The 27,045-nt window shown below is 42.6% G+C and overlaps 1 protein-coding gene across 2 annotated transcripts in view; it reads right to left on the bottom strand.

The window, feature by feature from the left end:
- The window catches only part of IKBKB (inhibitor of nuclear factor kappa B kinase subunit beta), a 61,241-nt gene that overhangs the window by 19,716 nt on the left and 14,480 nt on the right, over positions 1-27,045 (bottom strand). For both annotated transcript variants that reach the window (XM_055334961.1, XM_055334962.1), the window contains exons 5-8: positions 24,639-24,708; positions 6,155-6,243; positions 5,017-5,106; positions 2,250-2,374 (exon numbers count right to left, since the gene is read on the bottom strand). In XM_055334961.1, the coding sequence (XP_055190936.1) occupies positions 2,250-2,374; positions 5,017-5,106; positions 6,155-6,243; positions 24,639-24,708 (374 nt within the window). The remainder of the gene's footprint in view (positions 1-2,249; positions 2,375-5,016; positions 5,107-6,154; positions 6,244-24,638; positions 24,709-27,045) is intronic.

Below are 27,045 nucleotides of genomic sequence, written 5' to 3'. Positions count from 1 at the left end.
CTGGGACATTAGGGATATATTTTCAAATAGCACTTGTTCTTCCAGTTTGAATGGATTTTAATTCATCTTGTTAAAAATAATGAAAAAGTTCAACATTTGAACTGAAGAAAAGCAGCAATTCTTTGATTAGTTAAAAATATTGATGTACAGATATTTATTTTTATGATGGTTATAGAATAAGGTGTGACTATAAATTAATGAGCCAATTCCTTAATATTCTAGAACTTATGCAGCTCAACAAGTACTGCTTGTTTTAAAATAAACCACCACAGGAGGGCATACTTTGCCATTTTGCCAGACCAGAAAAGCAGTCACTTGGCCTCATTTCTCTTTGCATTTCCAGCGTTTAGCTTATACATGTTGACTGAACTGGACTGCCATCACAAAAACCACTCTTCTAGAGTTGATTTCCAAGGCTACATCTTATAAGTAAATAATTAATGATGTAAGTTAAGTACCTGTCCTTTGAAAAAGTTACTGTTTTCATTACTTCCAAAAAAGGTATTTAGAAAAATATAATAGCCAGTGCTGGCAATGGTATGGTAAAAGAGGCAGCTTTGTATGTTCCTGGTCAAAAGATTATTTATACAACCTTTCTGTTGAGCATTTTAATACACATCAAAAACCTTTACGATGCACATAATTTTTGATCAGTTAATTCCACTTCTAGGAATTGTCCTAGGGAAATAATTATGGATCCATAAAGATTTCCCTATAAGAACATTATTCTTGGTGTTATTTTAAGAAGCAAAAATTCTAAACCACCTATGCTTCCAATAAAGGGGCATAAATTAAATAAATTTCAGTATAGCCATTCAGTTGCATACCAGATATGACAAATAATGGAAAAACATAAAGAATTTTCAATAGCAAGACTGAGAAGCAGGTTATAGGAGAGTATAATAATTTGTGTTTTTGTAAAAAGTATAACATATACTGAAGAGCCTGGAGACACACAAAAATGTTCGTAGTGGTTCTTTCTGGATTGTGTGAAAGAAATTCTCATGGTGTAAAAATGTTTTGTGAGCACATGCAGGACAGTTCATATTATGTTAATCATTGATGTAAAAAAGAGGTGAAACACAAACGAACCAACAATCAAGTACAGACCAACTTGCTTGTACCCATATGAAACACCCTTGGAAGCACACCAAAAACCAGCAGTAGCAGGTACCTATGGGGAAGGAAGCCAGGTGGTGGGGAGGCTGCCCAGAGGGGACTTTTCAGTGCATAATCTTTTATCACTTTTGGAAGCTTGAACCATATGAACTTATTACTGCTCTAAAACAAAACAATACAAAACAAAAACTGGAAATAAAAACAAAATTTGGGGGATCCCTGGGTGGGTCGGCGGTTTAGCGTCTGCCTTTGGTCCAGGGCGTGGTTCTGGAGTCCCGGGATCGAGTCCCGCGTCACGCTCCCGGCATGGAGCCTGCTTCTCCCTCTGCCTGTGTCTCTGCCCCCGCCCCTCTCTCTCTATGTCTATCATGAATAAATAAAATCTTAAAAAAAAAAAATTTGGAATAAGAGTTGCATCATTTAAATTAGAGTGTGGCCTCTCAATACTCTGAATGAAACCTAATTTAGGGGAATGTTAGTTTTCAAACTACACATTTTGGTAATGATTTACCTTCACATATACAATGAACACTTATACACTTATTTTTGTAATAAAAAAAGGCAAAGATATAATTTTTAAAAAAGTATATCCTTCAGTTTTTTATTTATAAATCTTTTTTCTGGTAATTTTCTTGTGTGCAAATTGGTTCAAATTTTAAGCCACTTTCTTATGCTTTTAAAACAAAAATTTATATTTAGGAATAGTAAAATTTGTCAATAATACACTTCCATGTAAATACTTATCATTTGTCTTGCGTACATGTTCTTTATTTATTTACTAATACACAGCATCTTCAGTATAAGTACACCGTTGTATAAAGCAGTCTGTAAATGTACTGGCATGTTGCTACTGAATACAGGGCAAATATTTATACGGCATTATTTTTAAAGATGTTAACACTTTAACAATTGCTCTACTTTTCCAGGATTTTTGAGCCTGGACTGCCCATGTGCTGGGTCCTAACATGACATCCCCTATGGGAGACATCACCAATGCCTCGGGCCCAGGCTGGAAGTGCCCGGTGAGGTGGGAACAGGTAAAGGATGTGACAAAGACAGGGGGACACACTCCTCCCTACAGGAAGTGCTCCTTGCCCCACCCACAGGCCCCCCCCCAATCCCTCACTCACCACTGCACGGGCTGCCAGTTAGGGAGAAAAGGTCGGAAGCCTGTGATGCACTCAAAAGCCAAGGTGCCAAAGCTCCAGTAATCCACCGTCACCGTGTACTTCTGCTGCTCCAGGAGTTCCGGGGCCTGTGTGAGAATGTGTGGTGGGGAAACACCTGAGCTGCTTCCTCTTCTGAGGAGCTGTCACAGGAGGGGGCTACCTGCCCCTCTAATCATGTCCCCACATGCCCCTGACTCCATCCAGAGCACACTGGCATGTCCATTCCAGGGTGAGGAGGTGACCACATGTGTAACTGGTGGTGTCTAGAATTTTTTGGCACTTCATTCACTCCTGATATTGATACAAGGGCCCCTAGTGGTGTTTTGGGTAGACCAGAGAACATCATATGCCCTTTTCTTGGGTGCAGTGTCCAGGTGGGAAGATAGCTTACATACAACAAAGGAAAATGACACCAGGCTATACACACCAAATGCATACACACACATTAAATGATGACCAAGTCTCTTAAACTGATGTGATTTAGGAATGTGGTCATACAATGAGATGGGATATTTACAATCAGCCAGATGCAGGACTGTTGCCCAAGCAGACACAGCTGAAGTAACCAAGCAAAGCTTTGAAGCACAGAACAGAACCTGGGTCAGAAGAAGGCTCCTCACATAAGTGTCTGTGAGGGGACATTCCAGAAAGGACCATCACAAGCCCAGGCAGGGAGACAGGACCATGGACTGTCTGGCTAGAAGTGTGACCCTTATGGAAGGGTCAAGGAGTGCCAAAAACGAGGAAAAACTGGGGAAGGGTCAGATCAATCTCTGTATCTGGTTATAGACAGAAGCTTTAGTTTTTAAAGGTGAAGATTTGACTGAGCATCCTGGTCAGAGCACGGGGTCACCTCACGTCACTCCTGCTGAACCCATGAGGCTCCCAGAGTATGCTCAGTAGGACCTATGTAATTACATGATATGGACACAGGGCAGGGGCCTAAATCACAGCCCCCCATGGGTCACCACTCTGAGACCTCTATCCAGAGAGCAGGTCATAAAGCGATGGAGCCTATTACCCTACTTGGTAGGATAAGCAGGAAGTATAAATGCACTCAAAGAGACATCAAAGAATTTCTTCTTATTTTTTAAGAACTAGATAAAATATTTAAGCTTATTTAGCCCAGTGGCTTTCAACCTTTTTTTGTTTGTTCATTAAACTGCAGACCCCTCGATTAACCAAAATTTTACTGGTTGTTACCATCCACAAGCAATCTATTACCAAGTCTTATTGAGTCTCTTGCTAGGCATTTCTTTTTTTTTTTTTTTTTTAATTTTAATTTTAATTTTTTTAATTTATTTTTTATTTTTTTATTGGAGTTCAATTTGCCAACATATAGCATAACACCCAGTGCTCATCCCATCAAGTGCCCCCCTCAGTGCCCATCACCCAGTCACCCCCACCCCCCGCCCACCTCCCTTTCCACCACCCCTTGTTTGTTTCCCAGAGTTAGGAGTCTCTAATGTTCTGTCTCCCTTTCTGGTATTTCCTACTCATTTTTTCTCCTTTCCCCTTTATTCCCTTTCACTATTTTTTATATTCCCCAAATGAATGAGACTATATAATGTTTGCTAGGCATTTCTTGACTTATTTTCTACATCCTCAATGCTACTACCAGCTCTGAGCTTCTTATCACAACAGCCTCCTTACTACTTACCCGCTATTTACTCTTGTTCAGTGCAATTCATCCTCCACAATGCATCAAGACTCATCTTTTCAAGGGGTAATCCCAATCCCTCTCCAAATTTAAACCCTTCAGTGTCTTTCTGGTCCTCCATGGACTACATACATCCTTTTCTTCAATCCCTTCTCCTTTTCCCTACCTCCAGCCCCTTCCAGTCCCAGACTAGGTGAGGTCCTCCTAATACATATTTTTATGACACCCCACCCTTTCCCTTTGTAGCACTTGTCACAATTGTAGTTTCTTAGTTTCTGTGTAAGTGTGGGGGGTAATGCCTGCTCTCTCACCAAACTCCAAGCTCCTAAAGACCAAGGAAATGCCAGTCTCTTTCCCATTGCATCGCCAGCTCCCAGCACAGTGCCTGGCACACAGACACAAACTATAATACTCAGTCGGCATTTACTGAGTGAATGAGTGACTAAAATAGAACCCCAATATTTAGACCAAATGATGTACAAATAGGAACTCGGCTCCTTCTTGGTGGCCGAGACAACACATGGAAACTGTGGCTTCTACGGACCAGCTTGGATCTAGTTTAAACTCTTTATTTTCAGATAAAATATTGAAACCCAAGACATTATGGGATGTGTAGAAGGGCACATACTAGCAAAGCCCTTCTGATATCAAAGAAGATAACCATATCCTTCCATTGGGCCTCCACTGGCAAAAAGTGCTAACTTGAGGAACACCTGGGTGGCTCAGTCAGTTAAGCATCTGCCTTTGGCTCAGGTCATGATCTCAGGGTCCTGGGATCAAGTCCCTTATGGGGTTCCCTGCTCAGCAGGGAGTCTGCTTCCCCCTCTCCTTCTGCCCCTCTCCACTTGAGCACACACTCTCTCTAATCTTCTCTCAAATTAAAAAAAAAAAGTGCTGACTTGAACAGATTATATCTCTGTCATACAACAATTCCTATGTATTTGGGAACCGTCTAAAGAGCTGGCAAAATTTAAATACTAGAAGGCAAGGACAGAGAGGAGCCGCTCAAGTTCAGCCATCAGAGAGAAGCTGATAAGCAAACACATAAATCTAAATCTCATTTCTTACCAGGTATTGCAGGGTCCCCACAAAGGAAGTACAAAGACTGCCCTGATCCAGTTCCTTGGCATATCCTAGGTCAATAATTTTGTGTATTAACTGGAAAAAAAAAAGGAGAAATTGGAGGATTATGAAAATACACTGTCTTCTTATAAGAACTGATTGCTGACAAAAGCAGAGGATATTTCTGAATTCCCCAGTAGTATTAGATCCTGAGTTCCTAAGAACCACCAAAGAAGGCTCCCTTCAATATGGCAGATATAAGGCAAGAGAAAACACGCACAGTAAAAAGGCTAAAAAAAGATACATGTTCTCCTTGGCTCTGCAACTAATCACTAGTGGAAGGTCAATATGAATGGACTATGCCCCAGCCCTCAAGACTGCTAAATCTGAACTTTATGAGGTTAAAGACCTTCTCAGGAAATACCCTTAAGTTCTCAAATCTTAGAACACTGGCAAGAATGAGTATGAACCAAAACAAAGGTGAACCCTATGAATAGTCACGGGTCAGGCCCAAAAATGTTGATGGACTGAGCTGGATTACTATATTACTATATTCCTCTCAGCAGACCCCTTGCTTGTCACCCCCAGCCAAACAAAACAAGGCTGTGAAAGGGCACAGTGCCAAGGTGTGGTGCTGTGTGGGGAGGTAACCCCCACACCCAAGCAGGAGGGCCCCTGAGGAGGGCCCCAAGGAGCTCTAGGGAGACTGAAGGCTGGGTCAGACTCTATGGGCAGGTGCCAGCTCCAAATGCCTCCTCTGTGTCACATCCAATGCAAGTTGAGAGCTGGTTTCCAGGTTAGCATCAAACATTGTGCTCTCAAACACACAGGAAACAGAAAGTCTATTTCTAAGAGGTACTGGTCCCAAAGGCTGGGGCGGAGGTGGGAAGAGAAACATTATTTGCCTTATCAGATTCCTGCAACTTGGGCAATTAACAATGTGATCCATTCAGACTTGCCTCCATCTGCAAGCAAGAGCTTTTTGCTGAACTCCATTTCAAATCAAAAAGTGTTCCCAGAGAATCAAAGCAAATACAAAGTCAAGGAAATGCAATTATCAACAAAGATATAAAGGGTGTTCTTTTTCTACCAGAGCAGCTCCCTGAGGCAGTCCCCTGAGGACTTTTCCAGGAAGGTCACTCACTCTTTGCTCTCCTTGCTGCAGGACGATGTTTTCTGGCTTTAGATCCCGATGTATGATTCTGTTTTCATGAAGGTATCTAAGTGCAGAGGCTGAGAGGGTGGAAAGGGGAGTCAATTTTCATTAAACCTAAAAAAGTAGATTTTATTTCAAAATCTCCCATCCTGTGAAAGAGGAATACTGTGTGTCCCCTAACACACACTCTTTCAGTGCACAGACTCACATGGAGGGACAGGGCCTGGGGCAGAAGCTCCTGGGATGAAGTGAAGAGGGACTTGGTTACTGGAGAATTTGGATCACCACAAGAATCTGGCTTTTTCACACAACAAATTCTTAGCCTTCTGTCCACAAAGTCACCAATTAGCCTAGCGCAGTGGTTCTCAAACTGTATTGCCCGGACCAGCAGCATCTAAGCTGGTAAAAAAAGCAAAATTCTGGGATCCAGACCTGCTAAATCTGCAACGTTAGCAGTGACCCCACAATCTGTGTTTTAACAAGCTCTCCAGGTGATGCTGATAAAGTCTGAGAAGGGAGAACGTCGCTGGTGCAGAGGCTCCAAAGTCTAAACTCCACAGGGTGAGAGATGTCAGAGCCAGCTGCAAGGAAGAAGAGATGAGGGGCTCTGTCCCTGCACTTGATAGACCCAACATATTTATTAGGTGCCTGCTTCTCTGCCAAGCTCCGGGAGGGACATAAGAGACATGATGCCCAACTTCAAAGAGCTCAGAATCCAGCTGGGAAGGAAGGAGCCTACACAACCCTGGTTGTGCAGAGATGTGAGGATGCCATACAGGAAGGCCATGGCACAGAGCCAAACAGCTCCTGATGCAGCTGGGCTCCACACTGGATGTGATTTTCACCCATAAAAGAGGTTTAATAACTTTAACGGAAATCCCAGAGCTCGTTGTACTGCAAAAGAAAAAAAAATGGAGTAGGCATTGGAAGGTGATAAAATTATCTTTGTTTGGAGATGATGTGACTATGCTTAGAAACTCAATAGACTCAAAGCTAGAAAGAATTTAGCAACCTGCAAACAAAACAAGTATATTCAAATGAACAGCTTTTCTCTATGTCAGCTATATCCAGCTGAACTAGAAAAAGAAAAAAAAAATCCCATCCACATTAACAACAGAAACTCTAAAATACCATGGGATCAATTTAGGGAGGGGAAAAAAAACTAGCATTAAGTGAGGAAAGTAGGTGGCATAAAGAAGAGCCATACAAATAACATTTAAAAGTTTTAAAAGTTTATGGCAACATGACACTATTCACAAAGTCAAAAGACAAAAAGGCTGAGAAAGAAATATCTGCAACACACACGACAAAAAGTAAATATGCTTAATGGACAAAAAGTTCTTTCAAATTAGTAAGAAAGCAGCTCAGGAGAAAAGGCAGCAATCGACTCAAGAAATGCAAATGGCGAACAACTCTATATCAAGTTGCTCGAGCTCGTGAATAGTCCACAAAGTGCAATTAGAGAAAAATGAAATGCCTTTTCCCACCTCTTCAACCAGCAAGAATTTTAGATGAGAAATAAAGGCATTTCTCTACATGGCTGGAGGGAGTAAAAATTGCTATGCCTTTTTGGGAAGGATATCTATTAAGTCTTAAAATGTACACATCATTTGACCCGTTACTTCCACCTCGAGTAATCTACTTATAAAGTCAAAAGCTTCATAACATACAGACAAGGATGCTTATTGCATACCTTGGAGTACAATACTTAGAAATGAACTCTAAGTCCTTAATTAGGGAACAGCTGGACAAATGATAACAGAGCCACATTATCACAGGCACTGATTTCAAAATCATTTAAGTTTCTAGAGAATATAACTCAGATACAGATAATATGAGTCAGAAGAATGTCAAAGATGGGGCTTCTTTATTATTTTTTTTAAAAAAAGATTTTATTTGTTCATGAGAGACACAGAGAAAGGCAGAGTACCAGGGAGAGGGAGAAGCAGGCTCCATGCAGGGAGCCCAATGGGGAACTCCATCCCAGGACCCTGGGATCACGACCTAAGGCAAAAGCAGATGCTCAACCACTGAGCCACCCAGGCATCTGGGTTTCTTTGTTTTAAAGAGATCATTAGCAATGGGGTGCTTGGGTGGCTTGATTTTTGGCTCAGGTCATGATCTTGGGGTCGTGAGATCGAGCCCCATGTCAGGCTCTGCTCTGGGAATGGAGCCTGCTTGGGATTCTCCCTCTCCTTCAACCTTTGCCCCTCCTTACTTGTGTGCTCTCTCTCTTAAAAGAAATAAAGATTTTTTAAAAAAAGAATCTTAATAAGCAATGACAACACTAAGAGGTTCAACAAGGAGACTCCCCTGTGCTGCCACTATCCCCACCACACACACTCTCTCTCTCTCTCTCTCTCTCTCTCTCTCTCTCTCTCTCTCTCTCTCTCTCTCGTTCTCATCACACCAGACAGAACGCAGGCAAACCAGAGATGCCGGCAGCCTTCCTTGTCGGCTCTACAGAGCAGAAGGCCTTCCATAAAAACCAAGGGGTCAGACACGCTGCATAAAGACTTCATGCTGAAGGTTTTCTGAAAGTCAAAGCCAGATAAACAAATGACTTCCATCCTACTAGGGGAGTTCCATCTCAGAATATTAAATTAATTACAAAACCTCTAATTACATCTGCCCTTTTCACCCAGACTTTGACCACATGGTTCCAGTATTTTATACTGTTCCTTATTTTTCTTTCATAACTGAATACAGGGGACTGGCTTAGGTCCAACAAATGTCCAAATGAAGTGAAAGACTGTAAAATGTTCCAACCTCGCCTGTTCCTGACTGTATTAACTCTTAAAGACTGATACTCCTGGGGGCACCTGGGTGGCTCAGTTGGTTAAGTGTCTGCTTTTGGCTCTCGTCATGATCTCTGGGATGGAGCCCCTGCATCAGGGTCCCTGCTCAGTGGGGAGTCTGCTTGTCCCTCTCCCTCTGCACTTCCCCTCACTTGTGTATACTTGCTCTCTCTCTCTCTCTCTCTCAAATAAACAAAGAGAATCTTAAAAAAAAAAAAAAAGACTGATACTTCTGAGTGGCACGCATCTATTTTACTAATTTTTTTTCTTAGAATGCAAGGGGAGGGGGATAGGGGTAGAGGGAGAGACTCTTAAGCAGACTCTGTGCTAACCATGGAGCCAGACACTGGGTTCCATCCCATGATTCTGAGCCAAAATCAAGAGCTGGACACTTCACTGAATGAGCCACTCAGGTGCCCCTGTGTTTTACTCATTTTTATTAAAGAATCAAGGCAAAAGGGGGATTTGGGTGGCTCGGTTAGTTCAGCATCTACCTTCAGCTCAGCTCATAATCTCAAGGTCCCAGGATCAAGTCCTGTGTCAGGCTCCCTACTACTCAGTGAGGAGTCTGCTTCTCCCTCTCTCCTCCCTCCTCATGCTCTTATAAATAAATAAAATCCTAAAAAAAAAAAAAAAAAAAAAAAAAAAGAATTGGGATCCCTGGGTGGCTCAGTGGTTTAGTGCCTGCCTTCGGCCCAGGGCATGATCCTGGAGTCCCGGGATTGGGCTCCCTGCATGGAGCCTGCTTCTTCCTCTGCCTGTGTCTCTGCCTCTCTCTCTATGTGTGTCTCGTGAATGAATAAATAAAATCTTAAAAAAAAAAAGAATCAAGGCAAAGTACAGCCAAATATTCAAATAACTACACAAACAAGCCTTGCATGCAGGGATGGTGCAGCTGAACCAGAACTCTGGCTGCCTGAGAGTGTGCAGACTGACTGCCTCACAAAGGCCCATTCTGGTGCATGACAAGAGTGTCAGGGTATGAGCTATTTAAAAAAAAAAAAAAAAAAAAAAGCATGGGCTGGTCTGCTCAAAAGCAGAATATGTGAAAGTTGATACTCACTGTGTTTTAAGCAAGTACATACGCCCAGGCTAAGATAACTCCTCTGAAGTCAGATATGCACATCTCACTTCATATAGCATGGGCCCCAAGCTAGTGAGATATCCCAAGAAGCCCCGCTGCTTGGGGCTGGTGATGGAGAAGAGCATTCAGACCAGCCTGAAAGCACTATTCTCTACACCAGGCTGATCAGGAATTGTCATCTGATCTTTAGTGAGGAGGGATGCAAGCTGGTTACTAATCCGCTGATTACTATTAATAGCTGTCTATTTACATTTAAGCAACTGTGCATAATAAACTTTAACCCTCATCTCAGGGCATTTGTTCTCAAATACTTTGTCAACTTCATATTAAGTCTAGAATTAAGGAATTCTTCAAGCATTGTTCTATGTAGTTTGCGGGACTGAGTAAGATAGTTGAAATTTCGATTGGCAACAACTGAAACAGCTCCCCTTACAGGATCAGTCTGTAGGAGGCAGAGCCTGACTGTGTTCCATTTTACAAATAGAACCTGAGGAGCAGTATCACAAAATGAGTCAAACTTGTCCTGAGATGAGAGAACCTAATTTAACTGGATGGAAAATGAGAATTTGAGATGAAGAAAAATACTTTAGCACCTGAAGTTTATTAAAAATCCAAACCCTTAGTGAGAGTGACTGTGTATAAAAATGGAAAACCACAACACAAAGCAGAAAGCCTAAAAAATTTCTCATTCTAGTTCTAGAAGAGCATTGTGAGAAGCACCTACTCAGTGTGAATTTTTAAGCTACACAGTGGCATTTCCTAGACTGGATACCACAGAGTGGGTCCAGGTTAAGGGCTCGCCACAGGAGAACAGTCTCCTCAGTTATCCTTGTCAGGATTGGCATCCAGGTAGTTACCCCAGCTCTCCCTTAGCTCATGAGGAGACATAAAAGATATAACTCAAGAGTTCTTACTGATGAACCAGAATTTCAAATCACAGCTCTTGTATATTTTTTTCAGATTACAAACCACAAATCAGAGAGCCGCCAGAACCAGCTATATTTCCATGTAGAAAAGCAGTAAAGAGTTATATCCATGAATCCCTACCGACTATACCCCAAATTTAAAGGGATTTACTAAAGTCCATGAAGAACATTCTTGTCTGATACATTTCATGGAAAAGAAATGGAAAGATAAATGGACCAAGAAATGGACATGGAGATTAGAGGAGAAAAGAAAGACAGTCATCAACTGACTTAAGTCACCAATGACTAAGAAGTACAACAGGATGTTTGTTCACTTGATAAAAACTATGTTAAAAACGAAACAGGTCCAAAATGGCATCCCTTGCACTAAGGTCATATCACCAACAGGGACTCAATACCTAGCCTAACCATATTTCCAGCCTGTCCTGGGAATGTAATCTTAACTAGTCAGTCTGGAACTACCTGGTCAGCACTAATGAGGTGGTCTGCCTGACAGACCCCTGCCATCCCTCAAAGGAAGGTGACCTTGCCTGAAACAATCCTCTCTCTGCTAGTGACTTCCTTGCCCCTCCCCCTTCTGACTGTAAAATCCTTTCACTCTGTACACCTCCCCTGAGCTCCTTTCTATTTGCTAGATGGGATGCTACCACCCAGTTCATGAATTGTTGAATAAAGCCAACAAGAACTTTACAATTTACTCAGTTGAATTTTGTCTTTCAACATATGTAGTGACAACTGTGGGATCCGAAGGAAACTTCCGATAACATGGGGAAACAAAAATACAGGTATGGCACCCATGACCCCTTTGAGCTCTCCTTCTTGCTGTTCTCCACGGGCCATTGGTATGTTCCTCTCAGTGCTCAGCTCCACTCTCTGTACTAATTGGCAGTTAGATGGCTCCCCATCTAACCGGCTTTCCAGAGTTCCCCATCTGATTGAAATCCCCAGCCCTTGGTTCAATCCTCAGATTCCACCTTGGGAGCTGCTGGTGGCTCAGTTCACAGTTCCTCGTTTGTTTAGGATCCCAGCCCACAGGGCCCATTCCTTGGAGTCTGCTGCTTTAGTCCTTGCCCCAGCCCCAGGTCCATGTTAGGAATCGGTGGTGGTTACCAACCAGGCTCAGACTGGGTCCCATGTGATTTGTGTAGATGAAGGCTACTGTTAACCTCAGAAGCCCAAATCCACAAAACCAGTGGGCACAACTGAGCATTTAAAAGCAATCAGAACGCATTCTACCTAACTCTTGAGACTCCTGGGTCTTAAGCTAGTCTCCCAATTTAAGAATAAATTGGCTACAGAATGAGCTAGATTGACACTAGGGCACCTGCAACCTCAAGAAAATTTCCATGTGATGAAGTACCCTGTAAAACACCTTATAATCACCAAGCCAGCAGTGCATTCCCTTAGGTACTAGGTTGGCTCCAAGAGAATCAAAGCCTTAGCTTTAAAAAAATAAAAATTAATAAAATAAATAAAAATTTTAAAATAACCCTTAAATTCCAGAGTTCAGTGCACCACCTTCCAGCAATCTGCTTATTTAATGACTAAGGACTATAGTTTGGGAAGCTATAAATATCTACGAAAATGGCAAGATCTTACTAAAGACAACCTAGAATTACAAAGGCCAATATGGGGAACATTCCAATTGAACCAGATCCTTTTTTAAAGAAGTATACTTAAAAGCAAGGATTCCCAAATCAAACAAATAGAACAAGATACCTATTTTACTTGATGCATAAAAGCTTCCAAAAAGGCTTCAAGATTCCAAAATAGCTTCACTGAAAGTTTCACTGCAAATAAGCTAATGAAAAATTAGACACAAGAGGTGTCTAAACACCACCTAGGGGTATTTGGATGGCTCAGTTGGTTGAGTGTCCAACCTTTGATTTTGGCTTGGGTCGTGATCTGAGGGTTGTGGGATAAACTCTGTGCTGGGCTCTGTGCTGTGAGTGTGGAGCTGCTTGGGATTCTCTTGCCCTCTACCTCTGTCCCTCCCCCTGCTTACACGCTCCCTCTCTCTTAATAAACAAACAAAAAAACATAACAAAACAAAACAACACCTAGGTCTTCTGTATTGCACCCTCCCAGGGCTGCATCATCAAAAAACTGGCAGGAGGGGCATGTGGGTGGCTCAGTGGTTGAATGGCTGCCTTTGGCTCAGGGAGTGATCCTGGGGTCCTGAGATTGAGTCCCGCATTAGGCTCCCTGTGGGAAGCCTGCTTCTCTGCCTCTGTCTCTGCCTCTCATGAATAAATAAATAAAATCTTAAAAAAAAAAACTGGCCAGGAAATCAATGTTTCATTTGCAATCAACAGGGACAACAGAAAAAAAGGTTTTCTTAAAGGTTTAGTTCACATTCTTCAACATCAACTTGAATGCCCCATATCTGCCTCAGAAGGAGGGCCCCTACTGGTGAGAGGCTGAGGGATTTTCTGGTAAAAGTGCTATGCTATTCTCTTAAATAGCTAAGTAGAACCTGAAATAAGAACTAACTAAAAACCCTTACCAAATTCTGGTAGACACTGGAGCTACACTCTCTACTTTAAACCCCACTCAGAGTCTACAGATGGGATTCTTTTTTTCTTTAAACTTTTATTTATTTATGATAGTCACACACAGAGAGAGCGAGGCAGAGACATAGGCAGAGGGAGAAGCAGGCTCCATGCACCGGGAGCCCGACGTGGGACTCGATCCCGGGTCTCCAGGATCGCACCCTGGGCCAAAGGCAGGCGCTAAACCGCTGCGCCACCCAGGGATCCCTACAAATGGGATTCTTAAAGATTGGCAGAAGCCAGCTAAGCTGAGACTTCATACTAGAGTTAGATATCTTTCTGATACCTCTCTAGAGTAAGCAGTAGAGAGAGGAAAAGAAAATGTCTTTTGCATCCTTCCTGGGAAGGCCTCTTGAGTCCAAAGGATCGTTCAAGACTACCAGGAATATTTACTGTTTGTCCCAGCTCAAATTTGACAAAATATTTGAAAGGATCTTTTTAAAGTAATATCTACACCCAACATGGGGCTTTAACTGACAACCCTGAGATCAAGAGTCCCACACTCTACCAAATGAGCTGGCCAGGAGCCCCTGAAAGGACTTTTTAAAAATAACACCGGTCAGAAGTTGGCCAAATTGGAAGCTGATAATCAGACCCTGACAGGAATTGCTTCTCCCCTAAGCTAAAATAAAACTACATATCCAGAGGAAAAGAAAAAACTTCTGAAGCCTTTGTGGAGGGATTTACTAAAACACTGCAAAGACAAACAGCTCTAAATCCAGAACCTCAATCTTTTTTATTTTTTTTTATTTTTATTTATTTATGATAGTCACACAGAGAGAGAGAGAGAGAGAGAGAGAGGCAGAGACACAGGCAGAGGGAGAAGCAGGCTCCATGCACCGGGAGCCCGATGTGGCATTCGATCCCGGATCTCCAGGATCGCGCCCTGGGCCAAAGGCAGGCGCTAAACCGCTGCACCACCCAGGGATCCCTCTTTTTTATTTTAGTTGGAAATCTTCTCCCTGATGTTAAAAAAAAGTAAACTGCAGATAATGTGGCTTAAATGAGTGGGCCAACCTATGGTATCATTTAAGTTACAGCCCAATTCCTTGAGATATTAAAACCAACTGTCCTTATCTTACGAGTCTTTGCAAAACCAGAAATGCAGCTCCAGAAACAATTTAAAGTCCACCTGTCCTTTTTACCAATTTCTAAACCTCTCCTACTTTTCTCAAAAGGCTTGTAAGGATTGTGAAAATTCTGACCCTAGGGAACAAAAGTACTTCTTGGAGGAACTTAAGTTCTTTCTCTGTGCCTTTGAGAGGTAAATGCTTTACCTAAGAACTCTTATCTAGACCATCCCCAATTCCTAGGACTGAAGAAAAAAAAATCGGGGGAGGTTTTTTACAAATAAAAATTGCTACAGAAGCTCCCTTATCCCAAATCTGATCCACAGCTTCCATACAATTACTTTTAAGGACAGCTACAAATCTTAAGTGTCTTTCATACAAATATTGGTAGAAAAAGCTTTAGACATCTAGATAACCTTATTTCATCTCCCAGAAGCCTGACTTGGATCCAAATGATCCTTTATAAACTAAGGAGTTTTGCATTATCATACTCATCTTACTGCTAAAATTTTAAAGTGAAAGCTATAAGGTCTCTGTTTGCATATGTCTACACAATTACATTTGTCTATACATATGTGTGTTGTAGATGTGTAGGATTTTCTTCCTCTGAATGGTACTGCCAAAATTAATATGCAAAAGAGCTCTATTTAATTGGCTTAAAAACAAACAAGCATTTATATGATGTAAGTATTCCTAAAATTCTCAGAACTATAAGAGAAACTAACCTCAAATGCCTTTCAGGTTCACACGTTCTGGGAAAATACTTGGTGTTAAAGTTAATTTAAGTTTCTTGGTTTAATTAAAATAGACATGTCTTCAGCGTTGTCAGTACTGAATTTAATGCAGACATACATTTATTCTAAATATGTTTATTAATCAAATAACCTCATATTATCATAATATAAATTGTCATATATTCATATGATATCTATCTTATATCATCAACAGGAAAAATAACAGGATGATGGCTGACTTTGATGTCTCATGGAGCTTTCCTTGGTAGTCTAAACAGAAACGTATGCTTCTAAAAATTATTAAATATATTCATACATTTGCCAACATAACAAATATTGGTGCAATAGGCAGTTTACAGCCTGTTAAAGTGCTTAAGTTTTAGTTTTCACTAGAAACTAAGGTTTCTAAAGGTTAAAAATTCTAAATAATATGTAATCAAAGCTACTGGAAATAATAAGAGAAACATCTCTGCACCCAAGGAAAGCAGGGTGTGTGCTTTTGGTAAGAGAAGGTATGAGGAATGGAGAGGCATTTTTGTTGAAGGAAAAGACATTTTGTCCCGACGTGAAGCTAGTTATTTCAGAATAGGAAAGAGGAAAAACATAGGACAAAATGTGAATGTAAAAAAAGATGTAGGTTTTTAAAAAAGGAATCTTTGGGCAAAGAATTTCATGTATGGTCAGGTTAGCTAAGATTAAAATGAATTTATTTGAATAAAAAAGTTTTAATATCAAAAAGAAACTGGTGCAAAATTAGAATTTGGTTTTCTCTCTGTTAAAATGACAAAGTTTTCTTGGACTATTGGTCTAAATGAAGTCTTTCTGATCCTGAACTACCTGGTATTTTGCAGAGGGCTCCTGGAACATCTCAAGATTTATTTTCTCTATACAAAGAGTATGTAAAACTAAATGGACTTATTTGCTATGTTAAATTATATGGAAAGCACTGTCAAATAAGGAGTAATATTAAGCTTTCCTTATACTGCATTTGTCTAGGTATGTAAGTGTTCCAGAAACTATGAAATTCCTGGAAATCTTCATGTATTAGAAGAATATTACCAGTAACAATTCCAGTTATTATCCTAAAATGTTATCACAGAAATCACTAAATTTCCTTATCAAATGAACTCTCATCAGTTCTGTAACAGTAGGTATTTTTAAGTCTTTGTCACTTGCAGAGAGTTACTATTCTACTCTGATGCTCTTTAGAAAGTGTTTCTGCACATGTGCTCCACCTTCAAGGAGAATGGGCTTGGACTTTGGAAAGAACTTTGGCAAGTACAGGATTCTGATAACTTTAAGATCATCATAAAACTGTCCTTAGTAAGAATTTCCAGAAATAATGGAAGAAGTGGATTAAAGCAGAACAAATATAATTAAATGGGACTGAATAACCCAAGGAGGATGATTATGAACTTTTGTTTGAAACACTGCTGGTTCCTCCATGTTTTGTTTTTCCTTTCCAGATTTAAGGAAACTTTTAAAGCTACCTAGGACTTACAGCTATTTGACAAAGCATACCTTTGTAACAAAGGTATGGGTGAAGCATTTCCTTTTTCTCCCTATCTGATCCCTCTAGAAACCAGAAACCCTTGAGTATTCTTTTCAAGGTAATATAGTTAGGTATTTGTGTAAGTTCAATAAGACTCTCTTCTCCTTGTAACAGGACACAATTAGAAATGTGGGCTATATCACCAAGGACTTGACTGAAAGGTCACATTTATGAGAGATGTGTATACTCAGATATGACCAGACAGTTTAAGAAACTGCTAGGAAAAAAACTCATTTGGTACTTTGCTTATAACAGGGTCCTAGCAGCCTTACCAGATGAATAAGAAAGGTCACTCACTTCCTGACAGGCCCAGACACATCAGTATATTTAGGGGAACCTTGAGAAGAGAGAAATTCACCCAAATTATTGGTATTGCAGGTAAAATCTGATGGTAAATCCTTGGCGTGGCCTCCTGGCCTCAGAGGCTTTTAAGGGTTCAATCTGATTCCTTATGACAGGTTCCACAAAGCAGTCTTAAAAGGAGCTTACATGGCTAATCATTATTCCTGCTGCATTTCTGTTAAGTAAACAGGCCAAGTTCAATGCAAACAATTCAGTTTTACTATAATTATCTTTAACTTAAAAAATAGGGGTAACTGTAGAGAGAAAAATTGCACTTTTGTAGATATTAGATTCCAGTACTGTTAATTTTCTTTGAGGTTTTGTTATAGACCTATAAACTAGATTGGATCCTGATAGTTTCTTCAAATATCTGGCTATAACTCTCCAAACTAATGTTTCTAATTTTCTCCCACCCTTCTGATTTGGAATCAATAAAGACAAAGATTAATTGCCCTTGAATCTCCTTGGAAGGGACAACGCCGGGTCTTCCTCACCCACCAGATGGTAGCCAGACTTCAGGGATGTAGGTTGACGTCTACCAATTAAAAAGGGCTCCTTCAGACTTTGGGAACTACACACCAGCTGAAGACCTCAAAATCAAATTGACTAGGAAGAAATAGCTAACACCAACGTAGACTACTTCCACCTAAGCCACCAGATCAAGACTTCATACTTTTAACACGAGATCCTTTCTTCCTCCTTCTCTGTCCTTTATTCTGGCACTGGCCTGGAAAGATAACACCATCACCTGTATCTCGCAGGCCTTTGCTAAGGGGGGTAATACAACCTGCAAACAACCGTTGGGTATGCCACAATGCCAGTAGTTCTATAGTTCTGCCTCTTACACACCTCTGATTTCCAATGTGTCAGTTTCTCTAGAATAAACTTGGCCCCCTCTCTACGGTGTCAGACACCCTAATCCTGAGGGTCCATTTCCCAGTCTCTGGTTAACAATCCTAAACCCAGGGAACCTTGAAGTCAGGCTGTACATAAAGAAAGGGACACAAGAGAAGGGTAACCAAAATAAAAACCACCTGCATGGCCTACCAACCCTTAGATTTTGCTGGCCTCCATTCCAGTCCTGTGCTAGGACTCAAATGGGAATTACCAGGAGGCATTCAAAATTAGCTCCCTCTGGCAGATCCTTGCTTTCCCAGTTGGGAGTACAAATGATCAAGAACCTCACAACTCTTAGAGCAATAGCTGCCCAATAAAAATCCTTAGACTCAAAAAAAAAAAAAATCCTTAGACTCTAACAAAGTACTTCATAACAGTCCTCGATTATCTGGAAACTGAGCAAGGTGTCTATGCTCTGGCCACACTGCTTACTGCCCCTGGATTAACACTTCTGGAGAAGGTAAAACTCAGCTACATAAAATCACTGAACTAAGCCATCTGGCTTAACAAATGGACTCGACACAGTCTCTCTTTGTTTGATTTTTATTGGTTTGGGTCTTGGGAACCATGGCTTTGAAGTACCCTCTAGACATCATGAGTTACCCTGCATATAATAATCATAGTAATCTCCCTGGTACACTGTATTTCCTCAAAAAGTTTTAAATGCCAGTTCATGGCTACTAACCATCAAATGATCTCCCCAAGACTGGAATGTTGAAAAATGAAGAGAGTTACTGACTAAAACAGTGAACCTGAAGTCATGACCAGTGAATACTACAGAGATTCGGCAAAGTCGTGGTCTATGAATAACCACAGAGCACCGACAGAAACTATAAGAACTTCAGAGCCATAGCTGAGGGTGATGCTAATACCACTATAATGATTTTGAAATCATACAAATATATAATTTTGATCATATCTCAGTTAAGTCTGATCCAAAGGGAAGGATTGTTAAAGAGATGACAGGCCAAAAATGGAGTCACTTGTGCTAAGGCCACATCACCAAACTGAGACTTAATACCTAACCTAACTGTAGATTCAGCCTCTCCCAAAATGTAATCTTATTCAGTGTGGAATTACCTGGTCTGCACTAATGAGGTAATCTGCCTGATGGGACCCCTGCCATCCTCAAAAGAAAGGTGACCTTACCTGAAACAATCCTCTCTTTGCTAGTGACTTCCTTGTCCTGGCCCCTTCTGCCTGTCAAAGTCTTTCATTATGTACAGCTCTTCAGAGCTCCTTTCTATTTGCTAGATCGGATGCTGCCCAATTCATGAATCACTGAATAAAGCCACTAAGATCTTTACAATTTACTCAGTTAAAATTTGTTTTTTAACATTTAACACTACTGTGTGCCAGTCACTCCACCTTCACTGGACCTTCCAAGCACAACAAATTAGAAGGCCAAGTGTGAATACGTGGAGAAAGACTGAATCCAGCTGGGGGGTTCCCGGCTAAAATAGCCCCTGTGATTAATCAGCAAGGTAGCAAGGCAGCCATACCAAGTGCTGAGAGAAAACTGCAAAACCATTCTTGTTTGTTCAACAAGTACTGATAAAGTGTCTTGTATTTCCTAGGTATTGTGGAAAATGTGCCACTGAGGCAAGGGGTTTTCTTCACTTACTGCAGGGTCTGGCCAGTGGCCCCTCACACCAGAAATCTGTCCCCACTGTCAAGCACAGGGAATAGAGAGGAGAGATGGGATATGTGACTCGAAGGAGGGCCGAAAGGATCTGGAGCCTTGAAGTGAAAGGGTATAGAGCAGGAAGAGGGCGAGTTCTAGAGACAAGATTCGTGTCTGGATGACTGATGGGAAAATGGGCTGGTGACACAAGAAAGGGATGCCAGCAAGGGATCTGGCTTAAGGAAGAAGTCTAGGACTTGGTAATGGCTTTGGGAGAAGTATACAGACACAGGTAATGGAGTTGAGCAGAGAGCTCAGGGTTGAATACACAGACTCTGGAGAGAATATGGCTGATAAGGAGGTTGTGAGAATAGCCTGGCAAAGAGAATACTGGAAAGCAGTGGGTGGTCAGTCCAGGCACAGAGAGGGGCAATGGGGACGGAGAAGGAATGAAGAAAAAGCACATAGATAAAACTCTGGTGGAAGATGATGCATTAGGGGAGAGGCAGGAGACACTGGGTATGCAGTCAGGCTGGGACAGTGGAGAGAGTGTCAAAGATGTTCTGGGGCACCCATTCTGACAGCCAGCCCCCTATATGATGAAAATGGAATATCGAGTTAGAAGGGACCTTAGAGGCCGCCTAGCCCAAACCCTTCATTTTAAAGTTGAGGACAGGGCAGCCCAGGTGGCTCAGCGGTTTTAGCACCGCCATCAGCCCAGGGCCTGATCCTGGAGACCCAGGATCTAGTCCCACATTGGGCTCCCTGTATGGTGCCTGCTTCTCCCTCTGCCTGCGTCTCTGCCTCTCTCTCTCTCTCTGTCTCTCATGAATAAATAAATAAAATCTTTAAAAAATAAATAAATAAAATAAAATAAAATAAAGTTGAGGACATATAGCCCCAGAGAGTTACCACAGTTTCCCATAGAGAAGAAATGAAAAGACAAATAGACCAAAAGGTCCTTGCCCAGGGTGACAGAGCTGGGAACTTGGAGAAGCCAGAAATGAAAGCCAGTTGTCTTCTCTTTTATTATTAGTAGTTCATTTATGCTTTCCAACATACTTTATATACCAATGATCTGAATTGCTGAGATCGGGTAATCCTGTCATGTTCTAAGTCCACAATTAGAAACACTAAATAGAAAGGCCAATTTGAATGAAGTTCTCTTCCCTAAAGCCCTGTATTCCCTTTGAACCTCTCTCTGCCTTTTAATGCTGAAGCATGGCTGCCTACGAGGCATGGCCACAACAGACACAGATGGTGACTTGGAGAATGAGGCACTGATGAAACGGGGAGGCAGGGTTCCTGAAGATTCCAAGGACAAGATGGTCAGTTCCCACAGTAAATTGGCCATCCAGAGAGTCAAGGAAGATCGACTGAGACTTAAGACCCAGGGCGGTCACAGAGATCACACAACCAGACCACCCAGCTGGGCAGGGCACGCACAGGCAGGTCCCCCTCAGGCAGGGGAATCACGGGCCTCCAGAGTGTCCATCTGTCCTTCAACCTTGAGTGCTCAGGTCAGGAGGAAACACACTGCAATGTTTTCCAAAGAATAACGAGCAAGACCACTTAAATAGAGTCCACTTAGGTGTAACTTCCTTGAGCTATTTTAGGGTTATGTGGAAATTCAGATCATTTCCAGCTGCCTCTGTACCTGTCTCTGGATCTCTTACCAGCATAAGAGAATAATGCCTAATAGGTCTGTCCTGGCATGTGCTCACCAGGCAACGGCTTATTTTCTCATATTTATGCTGTAGTCAATTTAAAGTTCACTGGAAAAATCTTCTCTGTTATCTTGATGCTGCTCTGAGTGGGCATCTCTGTACAATCAGTGGCACAGAGGAGGTTACGTTAAAACAGGTTTAATCCAGAAGAGAAGGCACTGACTTCTGGACCCAGTGGTCAAGGGTGTGGCTCTGACACTTATCTGAAGCCAACCTGGCAGAGAATAGCAGTGGCAACTCCAACAAAGGAAACAGGGTTGGCACTTGGAACAAACTGGAACAAAATATGCTCAGGAAATGTTTCAGAATACAAAAGAGCTAGCTTAGATGTGCTCCAAGAAAAGCTTTTGAACTCCCGCTCAGTGGTGAGATCCTTGCAAAAGAAATAAACTTGATAAATCCTGTACACAAATCAGAAATGGGAAGGAGAAGTATAATACAAGCTTATCAACAACCTCTGCCACAACCACAACACTAGGGGATGTGACTGCTTCCAGAAGATAAATGACACAGGAACAGGTCTGAAGGGTAACCGTTTCTAGGAAAGGAATGTCACAAGGCAACCACCAACCTGGTTTACCAGATCCCAAATCAGGATGACAGGTCTTTCAAAAGGGATGCTATTAATCCAAATACAGAGTGGGGAAGGACACGAGAATGGAACAAACATTTGGTGACCGCATGTTATGCCAGGAGCAGAAAATACTGTGCCGGTGGCTTTTGGTATATCACCTCACTTTATCCTCATAACAACTCTAATGAGGTGACAGTCTCATTTTATAACTAATAAAAGAGATGTTCTTAAAACCTAGGTGACATGCCTAAAGTCACAATGCCAATAAATGGAGGATTGAGTATTTGACTTGGGACTGTAAATTATATGTGGACATCTTTTTTTTTTTTTAAATAGATCCTTACTTATTTTAATTTCCTTTAGGATTTATGTCTTTCATTTGACATTTACAGAAAAGCTGCTATATAAGATACCACTATTCCAGATGCTGACAATACAGCAATGACTAAAATCTCTGCCTTCAGGAATTTAATTCTAGGGACACCTGGGTGGCTCAGATCATGATCCCAAGGTCCTGGGACTGAGCCCCACGTGGGGCTCCCTGCTCAGTTGAGAGCCTGCTTCTCCCTCTGCCTCTGCCCCTGCTTGTGCTTGCTCTCTCACTCACTTTCTCTCAAATAAGTAAGAACTTAATCCTAGTGTATTAGTACTCCAAAAGTTAATCATTTCCAACTTAGGGTTTCTCTTTCTCACAATGAGAAAAGATAAGGAATCAGTGACCTAAAGAATTTCAATATTCATCCACCTACAGGAGAGCTGAACTGCATACACACTTGGAAGTTTACCAGTATTCACTATTCTGACTTACGTATAACTTAAACACACACTTAAAACTTCAATATGTAATATGAAAGCTGTCACATCAGTCAGTGGTAACTGGATATTAATGGCCAGACCAAAGAAGATGCAACCAGTAGAGGCTCTATTAATATCACTAGAGAATCACTTGAGGAAGTAAAAGTTATACGAGGAAGTAGAAAATTCTGTACTCCAGTCAATAAAATGAAAACCTTAATAACTATATGCTGAATGCAAAAATAATCTCACCAGTGAAAGAAAGTATCTGAGAGAATAAAATTTTTAAAAAATGACTTAAACCACTAATCAGAGAGAAATAAAATAAGCTTCCCACAAGGAGCAAAAGAATATTCCCCAACTTACTAACCTGCCTTTAACCCAACTCAACAGAGAATAAATAATTTGGCCACTAGGGTAACAAGATAATCAAGTATTGTCTAAGTAAAACTTGGCTTGGCAAGCCATGTGGCAAAGTGTCAGGAAAATAGGTGGGATTCTTAACCTATGCACCAGACCCTCTAGGCAGACAGAGAGGGCCCTTCCAGTAGACCCACAGAGGCCAACTCATGAAGGAATTGGCCTGGCAAGTTAGTGGTGGACGCCCATTCAAGTCAGATAAAAGGGGTGTGACGTCAACTCATCCTCACTGTGAACTCCATCCAAAGGACAAAGATGTGGAATAAAGAGGGAGATGGAATTTTCTATGTCAGGTTGTTTGGATCCTAACTTGATGTCAGTGCTGGCCTCTCCCTCCCCTCATTTCCTTCTTGTCCACCCTCTATGAAGAGTGGCACAGGGTAAGGGTAAGGTGGACCCACACTGGCACGGCAAAAATGTTGTAGAGACTAGAGGCCTACCTATCCTACCAGGTTTACATATGTGGCAAAACGGTAAGGGCTGGTGAACCCAGCTGAAAGGCACGTGGGTTTCACTGTACTACTCTTTCAACTTTCCTGTACACTTGACATTTTTCTAAAGTATAAAAATAAAAAATGTTTGAGCAAACGAAAAGCATGCAGTTCAAAGTGTTTGCAATGGAAAGGAATGAAGATGGTATCAGTGCCTACATGTGGGGCACACACTCAGTGGTAAGCTCTGGATAACTTTAAATTTTAAATCTCAAACTATCAACTTCTACGAATAAGCTTGAAGATTAAAAAAAAAAAAATAGGTTTGGGTCAGGCCCTCTCTCACTTCTGCTGTCCGTTTCTCTAGGCCGGAGCCCTGTGCTGGTCAGGTGGCCCCCCAACCATGTTCCTGCACAAGGCAGGTGCCAGGGTCCAGAACCTTGTATCTGAGCTCTGTGGTCTATGGTCACTCTTTGCCCTGACCTTCTCAGACAGTGTGGCAGACACTATCATCTGAGGACAGTAACAGTACCAAAGGATTAAACGGGAGTTTTTCCTATGGCTATAATTGGCAAAAGAACTGCCAATGTGGAAGTGGAAAAATTAGTTGCCAAGGGATGAAAGTCATTCAAATGACAACCTGTCCCACTGCTGGCCATTCCAGGAAAGTAGGGAGTGGAGCTTTTTAATGGGAAGGAAATCTGTTATTCTATATACATAATTCACTCTATGACTGAGTCCGGAAGGAAGGGGAATCTATTTGAGTTCAGTACCTGCCTGACTAGCCCTCTGTTGACCTCCGCACCCTGTCTGTACCCCTGTCAACTCCACCCTCTGGAAGGAACAGAGGACCAAAATATCTCCCCTCTGTGCTCCGCAGGGACTCCCAGGGACCCCACACACTCTCCCTGAAGGGCACAGCCTGATTTCCAGGGCTGGGATTTACCGATGTCACTCAGCAGGGTGAGGATGGCTCCTTCCCGCAGGCCACAGCAGTTCTCAAACTGGTTCAGGTACTGTCAAGAAGTTGAAAAGAAGCATCAGAGTGAGCAGTCCCTAACCACCAACAAGCCCACAATGTGTTTTACCAGCAGGAGTCATTTGAGTGCCAACCCCAGCCCTGGGCTTTGGGGACCTGGGCAGCAAGACTGGGAGGCACTGGCCCTAGGTGGAGGAGGAGGAAGCAGCAATGAGAACCCCCACAAGTGCTCAGGTTCTCACCGGTGAGGGGTCTCATTCTAAGGTGACGGATTCTCATTCTCACCTGAGTTGCAGTTCTGAGGGAGACGGGCCAGAGGCTATGCTCAGCCACAGTGGGAGCACAGCTCCTGAGAGGCCCGCAGAGGGCAGAGTGGAAGGTACTCCCTGAAAACCACGCTCTGGCCGCTTCCCCAACATGGCCTCACTGGGTGATGATGGTGGTGGGGAATGCATAACGAGCACTTACTATGTACCTGGGACCAGGCAAACCCTGCACAGATCGCCTCAGCGGAGCTCTACCTACACTGGGTCATATCATCCTCCCACTGTCACCAACACAAGCACTGTTGGGGTTTCCACCTCACGAGTCAGGAGCCTGAGACGGAGGGGTGCCGTGATGTCTGCTCACACAGCCACTGCAGGGCAGCCCTGGAACATGAAGCCACATCTATCTGAGGCCTGAACTCAAACATCTGCCCTCTTTGCCCCCCTGGCCCGGGCTCAATACACTGCTGGCAGTTGGCCTCAAATGAAAACAATGAAGAAAATAACTTCCAACTCAGGGTTATGGTCATTAACTAATATTTATATCCAAGATCATCCAAGAGCCTGTTTCCTGAGCTGGGCATATACATTTCACTCTTTCAGTCCGTTCTGGCTTCTACACCTGCTCATGGGCTAGCCAAGCTCGTCTCTCTGTGCCCAGGGGAGCAGACTCTGAACTTTTAAGAGGAGGGAAAGACAGGCTACTTCATTTGGAGAACAGAGAGAACTGAGGTCCCAGGTGCTCTGGGCAGGCCACCCCCAGGTACAAGACTGCAAGGACTGCCTGCCTCCCTCAGATCACCCTGTGCCCCACACATCAGGTCAATCGTGCTGCTGTGTGCATCATCATCTTCCCTGGCTGATGAGCTCTTCACTGCCTACCAGAGATTGAGTCTTGGGCTTCTGAGCCCTCCGCAATCTGGTCACTTCCCACCAACTCCCACACTATCCTCTAAGAACCACTCACTCAACCGCAACAACATGACTATCTCCCATTTTAAATAACTGCATTTGGTAATCGGATGATTGTCAAAGGTTATGAAAATAAAGAGGAAAACTGAAGCACTATCAAGTCCCCCATTTCCATTCACTATCAGTCCCCTGCCTATAGGTCATGCCAATGACTGTTCGCATCCTGCCTTGGCCCTCCCATGACCTGCCTATCTCCCATGGCAGGAGAAAGCCAGGCGAGCAGATCAACCCTTGTGAGAAATTTCCTTTACAAAAAGAAGGCAGAAGGGGCCAGAAAAGTAAGGAGAACAGCACACGATGCTGGGCCCAGGAAGCTGCTGTGTCAGGAAAGAAGAGATGCCTGGGTACCCTGCTCCCCACCCTCCCCATATAATATCGTGGCCTTTCTTCTAGCATGAAGAGTACAGGAAGGTGTGCACTAACAGACCAACCTCTTTTCAACACAAAAACAACTTAGTTGTCTAGAGCTTTTATTTTTCCTCCTCCTATGTGGCACCATTCAGTTTCATAGAGAGATGGCCTGCGGTTGGCTTCCCACTGCAGCTGTGTGAGGCCTGCTACTCCACCACATCGTTCTAGGCCATAATCTCCATCCTTCACACAGCAATCCCGCTGTACCAACATCACAGGGATGTTGAAAATCAAACCAGGCCAAGTATAAAAGCAGGTTGTACGAGCCAGTTTCAGAAAACGTTAGGGAAGATGGACAGGCGCAATTGTCCCCAAGACAAGGAAGGGCTGCCACCACTGCCCAATGGCAGTGTATGTTCTCATAAAGAGAAGTTAATGTGCTAAAGGGACGAACGCCCAGATGATGAGTCAGTGGTGGCTCTGGAACGTCGGCCCAGTTCCCTGATTATGAAGTCAGCTCCTTCCTGCCTTACTCTGTGACCCTGGGCGCAGCACTGCCACATCTGTGGGACAAAACCCCTCCTAATAAGGACAGCAGTGACGCTGATGCACTGAAGGATTGTGGTAGCCCTAACATGCCCAGGGAAGAAAAGTTTGTTTTGGAATTTGTCCAGTCTTCCCCGTCCTCAAAACCTGGTGACTTTTTCTTTTCATTTTAATAATCACTGTGCAGTACATACAGCAAGCCCTTCCCTGACTTTCTCGTAAAAGCTTCTGATTCAGTC

The sequence above is a fragment of the Nyctereutes procyonoides genome, unplaced genomic scaffold (assembly GCF_905146905.1).
Source record: "Nyctereutes procyonoides isolate TBG_1078 unplaced genomic scaffold, NYPRO_anot_genome, whole genome shotgun sequence".
In the NCBI taxonomy this organism is placed as follows: Eukaryota; Metazoa; Chordata; class Mammalia; order Carnivora; family Canidae; genus Nyctereutes; species Nyctereutes procyonoides.
The sequence above is the reverse complement of the archived record's forward strand: the minus strand, read 5'-3'. Positions and strand labels throughout refer to the sequence as shown.